At 50.5% G+C, this 12,482-nt stretch overlaps 1 protein-coding gene across 1 annotated transcript; it reads right to left on the bottom strand.

The window, feature by feature from the left end:
* Positions 1 to 6,104: 6,104 nt before the first annotated feature.
* On the bottom strand, positions 6,105 to 8,795 carry LOC146201777 (uncharacterized). Its single transcript, XM_084599181.1, has 3 exons — positions 8,788 to 8,795; positions 7,540 to 8,448; positions 6,105 to 6,108 (listed from the first exon to the last, which is right to left on the bottom strand). The coding sequence occupies exons 1-3, from the start codon at positions 8,793 to 8,795 to the stop codon at positions 6,105 to 6,107; spliced, it is 921 nt and encodes a 306-aa protein (XP_084455307.1).
* Between the last annotated feature and the right edge of the window lie 3,687 nt (positions 8,796 to 12,482).

Consider the following 12,482-nt stretch of genomic DNA (forward strand, 5'->3'; position numbering starts at 1 on the left):
CTGCCAACCGTTCCCCATCCCCGCAAGCACGACGTTCGCGTTCTTGTCTTCCTCGCCGCAGTTCGCCACCGTCCTATTCTGGCCACGTACCGGAAAACTAGCCAATGCAGCTCCCGGAGGTGACGCCGCATTTATGACCCGGACCGAAAAACCTCTGTTGACCCCTACCCTACAAAATAACCGTATCGACGTCCTTGTGGATGGAGTTCCCGTTTCTGCTCTAATTGATACAGGCGCCCAACTGTCCGTTCTCAGCTCTTCATTTCGCCGTCGCCTCAAGAAAGTCCTTATGCCAGCTGTCTCGTCCACAGTTCGCGTCGCCAATGGAAGCCCTGCTGCCGTGGTTGGCATGTGTACGGCGCGAGTTACAATTGCTGACCGTCATGCCCCAGTGTTGTTCACCGTCCTACATGAATGCCACCACGACGTTATCCTTGGCATTGACTTCTTAACAGCCCACTCTGCCCTTATTGACTGCTCTAGCGGCCTACTTCGCTTGGACCTTCCGCTCTGCTCTGAAGACCCCTCCTGCTCACCCCGCCTTCGATCAGCACAGTTTAGCCGCCTTCCTCCTGAAACTGCCGTTTACATCCCTATGTCGCCATTTCCACCCGTTCCAGATGGCGATTATCTCGCTTGTCCCATTACTGATGTCATGCTGCAGCGGCACGTCACCCTTCCTCATCTAATTGTGCACATCTCCCAGAACCGCACCACTCTCCCTGTCCTTAACTTCAGCTTTTCAACTCAAGTTCTGCCCGAGGGAATTTCATTAGCTCCGCTGTCCCCGATTACCGATTGTGCCATTTCAGCTCTGTCTACAGATCATACAACTGTCGTCCCTGCCAACAACCCCTCGTAGTCCACATCGCGCCCTGATCCGCTTAACAACATGATTGCCGCTGACCTGCAACCTGAATTCGCCGCTGGGTTACACAAGCTTTTGTTTACCTACAGTGACCTTTTCGACTTCGGTACCCGCCCATTGGGTCAAACAACAGTTGTCACCCACCGCATTGACACCGGGGACGCCAGTCATATTCACAGGCGGCCCTATCGTGTTTCGCTTGCCGAGCGACGCGTCATTCAAACGGAGGTCGAAAAGATGTTAGCGAACGACATAATCGAGCCTTCCAGTAGCCCCTGGGCATCCCCTGTCGTGTTGGTCAAGAAGAAGGATAACAGTTAGCGATTCTGCGTTGACTACCGTCATTTGAATAAGATAACCAAAAAAGATGTATATCCTCTTCCGCGCATCGACGACGCGCTTGATAGTTTGCACGGAGCCAGCTACTTTTCATCCATCGACCTTCGTTCCGGCTACTGGCAGATTTCTGTCGACGAGAGAGACCATGAAAAAACAGCGTTCATCACCCCTGACGGCCTTTATCAATTCAAAGTCATGCCTTTTGGCCTATCTAACGCCCCTGCAACTTTCGAACGGATGATGGACTCATTGCTGCGCGGCTTCAAGTGGACGACTTGTCTTTGTTACTTAGACGACGTCATTGTTTTCTCGTCCACTTTTGACAGCCACCTCTCTCGCCTTTCTACCATTCTCGAGCTATTCCGCCGCGCCGGCCTGCAACTCAACTCAAAGAAATGCAGTTTCGGCCATCGGGAAATCAAAGTGTTTGGCCACTTGGTTAATGCTTCCGGTGTTCCGCCTGACCCTGACAAGATACGTGCCGTCAGAGATTTTCCCACTCCGCGTTCATCCAGCGATGTCCGAAGCTTTATTGGCCTATGTTCCTATTTCCGACGATTCGTCCCGAACTTCGCAGTCCTTGCTCGTCTGCTCACCCAACTCCTCAAGAAAGATGTTTCATTCTATTGGGGGCCTGAACAAGTTGCAGCTTTCTCAGAGCTTATTGCTGCTCTAACTACTCTACCAGGTTTGGCCCACTTCAACCTTTCCGCCAATACTGAACTCCGTACCGACGCAAGTGGCCATGGAATAGGAGCTATACTCGCTCAGCGATAACACGGCCCTACAAGGGTGATTGCGTATGCCAGCCGCCTCCTCTCAAAACCCGAACAAAATTACTCTATTACAGAGCGAGAGTGTCTGGCGCTTGTCTGCGCTATTACGAAATTCCACCCTTATTTGTTTGGCCGCCATTTTACTGTGATAACAGACCATCATGCCTTGTGCTGGCTTTCCTCTCTCAAAGATCCTACTGGCCGTTTGGGGCGCTGGGCGCTACGATTACAAGAATACACCTTTTTCGTCGTCTACAAGTCCGGCTGGCTTCACCAAGATGCAGACTGTTTGTCACGTCATCCCGTCGACTCCCCTAGTCCTACAGACTCTGACAATGACGCATGTGTCTTGTCTGTTTCCGCCTTTGCTAACATTGCCAAGGAACAGCACTTAGATCCTTCTCTGCATTCCATTATCCTCCGTCTTACCTCCGACCGCCCTAACCCATCTCTCGCCTTATTTGTGCTCCACGACAACACCCTATACCGACATAATATGCGACCAGATGGCACAGACCTTTTGCTCGTCGTTCCCCAACACCTGCGTTCCACCATCCTTGAACAGTTTCATGATGCTCCCACGGCTGGCCACCTGGGTGTCTCTCGCACATACGACAGCCTGCGCCGACGCTTCTGCTGGCCGGGGCTCTATCGCTCCGTCCAGCAATACATTGCCGCATGTGAACTGTGTCAGCGTCGGAAGAAGCCCACAATTTCGCCTTCAGGTCATATGCAGCCGATACCCATACCAACTGACCCGTTTTCCCGTATAGGCGTTGACCTCCTTGGCCCCTTTCCAGTTTCCACCTCGGGGAACAAATGGATCGCCGTCGCCACCGATTACGCTACTCGGTACGCTATTACCCGAGCCATCCCGACCAGCTGCGCCACAGACGTCGCTGCCTTCCTTCTAGAAAACGTAATTCTTCATCATGGTGCTCCTCGTGAACTACTAACTGACTGTGGCCGCTGTTTCCTGTCGCGAGTGGTTGACGAAATTCTCCGTTCGTGCTCCGTCCGCCACAAATTCACCACCGCATATCACCCCCAGACCAACGGCCTCACGGAACGTCTAAACCGTACCCTCACAGACATGCTGGCCATGTATGTGTCTGACGACCATCGAGATTGGGACGTTCATCTCCCCTTTGTCACATTCGCCTACAATTCATCTGTCCATTCTACCGCTGGATACTCCCCATTTTATTTATTATTTGGCCGACACCCGATACTACCCTTCGACACCTCTCTACCCGCGGCAGACGCCACCAGTACTTACACCAGTGATGCCGTCACCCGCACTCATGATGCCCGCCGGATAGCTCATGCCAGGCTCTCTGCATCCCAAGACTCCCAAAAGATCCGGTACGACAGCCGCCACCGTGATGTCCACTACACTCCTGGTTCTCTCGTTTTGCTGTGGCTCCCATGCCGTCGAGTGGGCTTGTGTGAAAAACTTTTGCCCCGTTACACCGGCCCTTACCGTGTTTTGCGCCCCGTGACCGATGTCACTATACGAAGTTGAATCTGTGGTTCCGAAGTCCCCGTCCACAGCTCCAACCTCCGAAATAGTGCATGTGTCCCGTCTAAAGCCCTATTATCAACGTTCTATTTCGCTAACATAGACCGCACCGGGGCTGTGCTTTTCCCGCGGGGGGGGGGGGGGGGGGGGGGTAGTGCTACTTAGCTGTATTCGCTGTTCGTGATGAGGATGAAGAAGTGCAACAGGCTCCGAGAAGACGACGACCCTGAGTGTTGTGAAATCGGTGCCCTCATCAACGCTAGTTGTGCGGACAGCTTTGGGACTGTAAATCTTCCACGTAAATATATATATATATATATATATATATATATATATATATATATATATATATATATATATATATATATATATATATATATATATATATATATATATATAGCGTGTCGCCCATGGTGCTGTTGAAACGCTCAACCATTCCATTTGTTTGCGGATGGTACGCAGAGGTGAAGCAGTGAACGATTTTGCATTCTCGAAGGGCAGCTTCGACAACTTCAGAAAGTAAGGCGGGACCTTCGTCACTCAGCAATTCTTTGGGAGCCCCGTGGCGAAGAATGTTATGATGGAGGATGAAAGAGGCAATGTCTTGGGCTGCAGCAGATGGCAAAGACGCCGTTTCGGTGTAGCGTGTGAGATGATCAATTGCAACGATGATCCAGCAATTGCCTGTTGATGTGCTAGAAAGAAGGCCGTACAGGTCAATTCTAACGCACTCAAATGGCTGAGCTGGGCAGGTCAGCGGCTGCAGAGGAGAAGGCGGGCTGGCGAGGTGGGTTCTTTCGGTGCTGAAACTCTTGGCAGGACTGGACGAACCGGCGAACATAACGGTACATCCCACGCCAGTAGTACCACTGTCGCAGGCGAGTGAAGGTTTTCAATAAACCGGCGTGGGCACACTGGAGATCATCGTGGTAATAGGAGCAAATCACAGAGCGCAGATGGGTCGGAATAACAAGCAACCACTTTCTTCCATCCGGAACGTAATTCCTACGGTAAAGGAGCTCGTCTCTGATGGCGAAATGGTGAGACTGGCGACGGAGAGCGCGGCAAGGAGGTCGTGACGAGCGGCCAGATAAAAAAATCCAGGAGTGAAGCGATCCATGCGTCTTTGCGTTGCTCGGATGTCACATCGGCGGGCATGAGGACGGATATAGCAGGAGTGGCTTCAGACGGCAAAGGAGAACGTGAGAGGGCATCAGCATCTGCATGTTTACAACCAGAGCGATAGACGACGTTAATGTCGTATTCTTGGAGCCTCAGAGCCCAACGGGCCAGTCGACCGGAAGGATCTTTCAAAGAAAACAGCCAGCAGAGGGAGTTATGATCGGTGACGACATCAAATAAACGGCCATACAAGTAGGGGCGAAATTTGGCTATTACTCAGAGGATAGCCAGACATTATTTCTAGGTGACGGAATAGTTTGCTTCAGCTTTTGTCGGGTCCGGCTGTCGTAAGCGACAACGTACTCATCAAAGGCAGACTTCCGCTGAGCGAGTACTGCGCCAAGGCCGACGCCGCTGGCATCAGTGTGGATTTCCGTGGGAGAAGAAGGGTCGAAATGACGCAGGATTGGCGGAGTCGTCAGAAGGTGGCGGAGTGTCGCGAAGGCTTCATCACAGTGTGGAGACCAGGCTGAAAGATCGTGGCTGGACAGAAGCTTGGTCAGAGGGTCGATGATTGAGACGAAATTGAGAACGAAGCGGCGGAAGTAAGAGCAGAGGCCGACGAAGCTGCGGAGTTCTTTTACAGTAGTGGGCTTGGGAAATTCTGCCACAGCGCGTAATTTTGCCGGATTGGGAAGAACGCCACCCTTGGAGACATGTCCGAGAATGGTTAGCTGCCGTGCTCTGAAACGGCACTTCTTTAAATTTAATTGGAGTCCAGCGTCGGTCGGGCATCGCAGAACTATCTCAAGGCGCTGGAGGTGAGATGAAAAATCCGGGGAAAAGATGACAACGTCGTTTTAACATTTTAACTCTCTGAGTAGGTTGTCCATCATGCGTTCGAATGTGGCAGGGGCATTGCACAGTCTGAATGGCATGACATTAAATTCATAGAGCCCATCGGGTGCAGTAGTAGTAAGTGGTTTTATTATAGAATGAAATAAAAATAATAAAGGAAGAAAAACGATTTCTTGCCTGCCCCGGTATCTTCTTTCGAAATGAGCTGAAGCACCTTAACTGGGGCGGCGGAAATAAAGGGATAGCAAGGAGGTAGCAAAAATCAAAGAGGTGAGCGACAGGGATAAAAGACAGGTTAGGTTAAAAGGCAAAGGAGTATAATAAAATATTGTACATCCCATCGGGTGTGATGAAAGCGGTTTTTGGGCGATCGGCCTCTGCCATCGGCATCTGCCAGTAACGGGAACGCAGGTCTAATGAAGAAAAGAACTCAGCTCCCTGCAGGCAGTCAAGGGCGTCGTCGATACGAGGGAGAAGGTAAACATCCTTGCGAGTGATCTTGTTCAGTCGGCAGTATCTATACAGAATCGGATGGAACCCTCTTTTTTCTTGACCAGGACGACCGGAGGCGCCCAAGGGCTATGCGACGGTTGGATCACGTTGCGCTGGAGCATGTCGGTCACCTGTTCGTCAATGATGCAGCGCTCAGAGGCTGAGACACGGTACGGACGCTGGAGCAAAGGGGCATGGGTGCCGGTATCAATACGGTGGGTAACGGTAGTTGTGCGTCCCAACGAAGGTTGCTGGGAGTCGAACGAAGCCGCGAAACGTTGTAGGATGGCGACAAGCTGGGCTCGTTGCAAGGGCGTCAGACCAGCATCGATGGACCGGTGGAAAACTTCGAGGAAGATGGAGTGGCGACAGAAAGAGGCGTTATGGCACTGATCTGAAAGCCGGCGGTGGTATCGACGAAGGGGTAGGTGGCAGTGGAATCGAGCAAGGCAACGCTACCCAGCGACTGGCCACGGAGCAAAGTGGTAGGGCAGGGCACGGATTACAAACATAAAAAGCACTTCAGCTACGAAAAATTGTGAGCACATCATGGGGCAGCAACACGGATTTTTGGTCAGCGCATCGTAACGAGGGTATGTAGATAACAGTGGCGTCGGAAAGAGCAGCACAAGAGGCACAGGCACTGAGGAGAAATGCGGAACGTCGGTGTCCTCTGCGACATGCACGGTAGCGGCAGCAGCACCGGATACGTCGAAAGAATTGTCATTGAGGGGTGATAACTCAAGTTGAGCACGGGCGCAGTCTATTATGCGTGATGATTGGAGACGAAGTCCCAACCAAGGATGACTTCATGTGATGAGCGGGCGAGGACGATGAATTCTATCGTGTAGGGAACGTCGTCGATGAGAAGGCGGGCGGTGCAGGCGGCTAATGGTCGAATGTCCTGAGCAAGTTGTTTCCTTCCTCCATGTCCTGAGCGCTGGCGGTGCGAAGAGAAAAGGCAGTAAGCGGCGTCATTACTTTGTTGAGTGCGACAGAGGGCGTAATTAAAAACTGAAACGGCTGCGCCAGTGTCCACAAGTGCTTCGACAGGAACTCCCTCAATGAATATGGTAATAATGTTGGCTGGTACAGAAACAGGTTTTGAATCAGTCCCCGATGGCGCAGTTCTTGCCTCCGGAACTGCGGCCGTTAGTTTTCCGTGTGAATGGCTGATTGGCGGCGGAGCATCGGAGAACGGGAACGACGGCCAGGAGACGGCGAGCGGTGAGAGCTGCGATCTTAACTTGAAGAGAACTGCCGGGGAGGTTCAGGGAACGCGGGCGAGGGGGATGGGGAAAGGGGAAAGATTGTACGTCGGCTCACGCGGCACAAACGAGTCACATGGCCGGCGACTCCACAGGCGTAGCAAATAGGTCTGTTGTCTTGCGTGCGCCAGGGATTGGAAGGCTGTGGCTGTGATCGACGGCGGAGAACCGGACAATAAGCGGGGATTGCAGGTTGCTGAGTTTGCTGAGGTCCTTGAGGTTGGTATAGGAGGGGAGGCCGGCTGTACACAGGGGTGACGTGAGGGCCGTGGCCGCGCCAAAACATCAGCGTACGTGAGAGGAGCCGCGACCGGGGGCTGCTGAGGAGATTGCAGAACCTCATCGACCTGTTTTTGTATGACACGCTGAAAAGTGGGAGTGAGCGGCGGCGCAAGCGCAGGCGCTGGCGGGCAGGCAGACAAGGAAAGCTGGCGTGCGACTTCCTCACGAACAAACTGTTGAATGTGCTCAATGAGCGACTGTTGATCCAAGGCATCGACCCCGGAGAGAGCCAAGCTGGAAAGGGTGGCCTGCTGAAGACCAGCACGTCGTGTGGAAAAGCGCTGTTTGCGCAGCTCATTGAAGCTCTGACAGAAGCGTATAACATCGGACACAGTTTGCGGGTTTTTGGCGACGAGCATCTGGAAGGCATCATCGTCAATGCCTTGCATAATGTGCCTGATCTTATCGGCGTCCCTCATGGTAGGGTTTACGCGCTTACAGAGGTCGACGACATCCTCTATGTAACTTGCGAAGTTTTCGCCGGTTTGTAGTGCCCGACTTTGCAAGCGTTGCTCGGCGCGAAGCTTACGTATAGTGGGACGGCCAAAAACATCGGTCAGGCTAGCCTTGAGAGCCGTCCAGGTAGGGATGTCAGTTTCATGGTTGCGAAACCAGAGATTGGCAACGTCGCTCAAATAAAAGATAACGTTTGTGGGCTTCACGGTGTCGTCCCACTTGTAGTAAACACTTACGCGTTCATATGATGCCAACCAGTCTTCCACATCCATGTCATCGGTGCCACTGAAGATGGCTGGGTCACGCTGCCGCGCTGCGCCGGAACAGGTGATGGAGGGGGGTGGAATTGGCGGTTGGTTGGCGGTCTCAGGCATCGCGGAAGTGGTAGGCAACGCTCGGCTGCGGAGCTCCAGGTTGAGGGGATTGCTGTTACCTCCACCACTTGTAATGACCTTGCACAGGGCGCTACGCCGTGAACAGTCGAGGGAACGTTCGGCGGTCAGTCGTAGAGCTTGTGTCAGCACACGCATATATATATATATATATATATATATATATATATATATATATATATATATATATATATATATATATATATATATACTCTTGGACTCTTGGGCGTGTGTCTTCGTGTTACCGTTTCTCGGGAACCTCTCTCTTGACTGTGTGTATCTGCCCCTGTTGCCGATACCCATAAATCCCTGTCTTCGTGACAGTTTTGGTGGAGCCGCTGGGTGATTGTCCTCTCAATGTCGCACACCCCTCCGCGAACCAACGACACCGAGCTTTCGCCTGTGGACACACCAGTTCATCGCGTCAGCCGGAGGAACCTGGGCCTTCCTCCCGAACACGGGCCCTTGGAGTCCACTTCAACAACGAGCCTCCGGCCAGCCACGCAAAGCACTACGACAGTCATGCAAGGTACTCCTGTTTACGTTCAAAACCCCCGAGTGCCGAAATCGTTCTATGGCACTGCGCATGAAGACGTTGAGGATTGGCTAACTCAGTTCGAACGAGTCGCATCCTTTAATCAGTGGGACGACAACTTAAAGCTACGGAACGCCATTTTCTGCCTGGAAGACCATGCTTTGACATGGTATGAGAACCGAGAAGGCTCAATAACATCATGGCCTCAGTTCCGCCGTCTTATCACAGAGGCGTATATCAGCCTGGATAAGCGCGAACGAGCAGAATGTGCTCTACAATCTCGAAAACAGATGCCAAACGAGTCCGTCATGATGTATGTTGAGGACATGACGAAACTATTTCGACGTGCGGATCCCAACATGTCTGAAGAGAGAAAGCTGCGCCGCCTCATGCATGGGGTTAAAGAACATCTTTTTGCTGGTCTTGTACGTAGCCCACCAACTACAGTTACCTCATTTTTAACAGGGGCAGATACACACAGTCAAGAGAGAGGTTCCCGAGAAACGGTAACACGAAGACACAAGCTCAAGAGTCCACAGTCCTAACTAGCCGAAGCGCGCGAGAGTCTCCAACTTCTTTGTCGTTCAAGCGCTACCTCAAACCGTCAGGTGGCATTATCATCATCATCATCAGCCTGATTATACCCACTGCAGGGCGAAGGCCTCTCCCATATTTCTCCACTTAACCCGGTTCTGTGCTAGCTGCATCCACTTTACCCCTGCGAACTTCTTAATCTCATCCGCCCACCTAACTTTCTGCCGCCCCCTGCTACGCTTTCCTTCCCTTGGAATCCAGTTTGTTACCCTCAGCGACCATCGGTCCTCTCTTCGCACTATATGTCCTGCCCATGTCCATTTCTTCTTAATTTCTACTAGAATGTCGGTAACTTGAGTTATTTCTCTGACCCACTCTGCACGCTTTCTATCTCTTAATGTTACCCCTACCATTTTTCGTTCCATAGCCCTCTGGGTTGTCCTCAACTTAAGTAGAACTCTCTTGGTTAGCCTCCACGTTTCAGCCCCATAGGTGAGTACAGGCAAGATGCAACTGTTGTATACTTTCCTCTTGAGCGATACCGGTAAGCTGGTAGTCATAATCTGCGAGTGCTTGCCAAATGCGCTCCATCCCAATCGTATTCTTCTTATTTCCTTTTCGTGGTCCGGGTCTGCGGTTACTACCTGTCCTAAGTAGACATATTCGCCTGCTACTTCCAGTATTTCGCTACCTAATGTAAACTGCTGTTCCTTCCCGAGGCTGTTGAACATTACCTTAGTCTTCTGCATATTGATTGCATTGGTGGGATTAAATTGGTGGCATTATATATATATATATATATATATACACACTTCGCACTGAAGTGGATGTATGTATACTGCCACCTTTGTGTTTTTGAAATGCGTCCACTGGAGAAGAGAAAAGGCAGCAGGTTTCTTGAATGACCACGAAGGCATGGTACGGCCTCATGCGCATTTCGGTGCACAATCCTGATCCTCCTACCAGCGACATTGGTGATACGACGGGCAGCGGTTGAAAGTTCGTTTCAGCAAGATCAGGAAGCTCTCAGGGAGAAGGACTCAGATTCGATGAGGGTAGCTAATTGGACAAGTTGGTTGTTCATGAGAAGACTGTATCTCTCGGAAACACGCACGATGTGAAGGAGAAATCGTATGCGCTGTGGCGTCCCCTTCGTCTTGTTCACGTTTCCGAGGGCTACAGTCTTCATCATAGACGCCGATTAACGCCGATTACTATTGCAGCTAGTTCTCTTTCCCAGAACCCTCAGCAGTGTCTCCGGGTTTCGAGAAGTGTCATGTAAGTGTTTTGCCTTTATCTTGGCACTGGGAATGATTCGAAGTGCTCCCGCCTCCAGGGGCTGGCGACGCAATGGAAGGGGAAGCTAGCATGAGGCTTCATGCCTGATCAGCTATTTTAGCTGTGCTGAGCATCTGTACACTGAATGTGCACATGTTGCTTGTGCTTCTATCGAAGTTTTGTGTAAGGTAGAGTTTTTCTGTTCTGCGAAGAACCGTATACGGTTCATTAATTATAATCATAAAGAAGGCTGTTTCCTTTCTCCATAGTCTGGAAAATGTTCAGAGAACCACACTCCTCAAGTCGTCTGTGAGGAAACTTTGGTAAATTGTACTATACTGTTATGAACATGTTGATGGGAATGGTCTAAGGTTCCAAATGTCTAGCGAAAATATGATTTTATAGTCGTTCCTGCACTTGCAGCGCTTAGTTAAAACTGCCTAGAAAACAAAAAAAAACAATAAGCTGCGTTTTTTAAATACAGTCTAGCTCGGTTATAACGAAGTCGACAGGAATGAGAAATAACTTCGCTATATCTGTTATTTCGTTATACCTAGACTCTGAAAAAGTAAAGTCACCGACCGAAAATTTCGAGCCCTCCGATTTTTCGGACATGAATTATTTGGACATTTGCGGTACCACGACATGCCCCATAGAACTAACGTATATGAGCGCCTGCAATATCGGACGCATAGCGTCCGATTACTCGATTTTTCGGGCTTCATTCGAAACCGCCGCGGCACCGCTGCCTATAGACAAGCCTCATTATATATTATATGTACTGCGGAATGTCGTTAATTCAGGCTTCAAGGGAGTCGAAAATGTGAGCGAATAAAACAAAATTCATGCTAGAAAAGACCTATTAGATGCAGGGCTCATATTCTCCGCGCGTTTGGTCGCAGTGCAACGCAGTAGCAGTGGATCCTCTCACAGACGGCCCTACCGCGTTTTGTGGATTCTTCACGACATGGACTTAACTGTGCGGTGAAGCACCCTCAAAACGCGACGGTTCAGCGAACTCGTCAGGGCCGGCTCGCTTTCGCGTCTGTACTTCGCCGAGACGGTCTATACGAAGCGTGCGCCTCCGCCAGCCAAAGGGCAGCGGCAGTACAGCCATGGAACGCTGGTTGCCGCCCGTCGTCTCTACACTTAAACACTGCGCGATGAGTCAGTCAAGCATCAGAATGGACACAAAACTGCTGACCTTACAACATGTGCCAATCGGAAGTTCGTTTAAAGAAACTTTTCTTAATAAATTTAAATTTTCGGGCATTTTCGCGATCTCTAGCGAATCCGAAAGATCGGTCTTCGACTGTTAGTAAATTGATTTATCACCGCTGGGAGAAGTCAAGTGCACACGTTCCCTGAACACATTTCATGAACGCGGACTTCAAGATTGAGGCTTCCATGTCGTCCAAAAAAGTTTCACGAGAAAAAAAGAACCTGCAACTTTACTGACACTGTTGCTGCAATTTCATTGGCATGCCTCTACTACAATATTGCGTAACACACATTGTTTGGTAGCATTATCGACAGATATACATATTCACAAGACATTTTTGCTGAAGTCGGGAAGGGAGCACATTTGTGCCAAAATTCTGTTAGTGACAGGAACTGTACTAGATGGCTATAGACTTATAAATCAAAGAGAAGCAGAGCTCTATCCCTCCCCAGTAAACCCATATGCTTAGGACGGCAGCATGTAGAAAGAAAAGACAAGTCTCAGAAGAAGTATAAAAACTCTTGTATGTTATATTGCT

This window comes from Amblyomma maculatum, chromosome 1, assembly GCF_055883805.1.
Source record: "Amblyomma maculatum isolate TAMU_Amacu chromosome 1, ASM5588380v1, whole genome shotgun sequence".
NCBI classification, from domain to species: Eukaryota; Metazoa; Arthropoda; class Arachnida; order Ixodida; family Ixodidae; genus Amblyomma; species Amblyomma maculatum.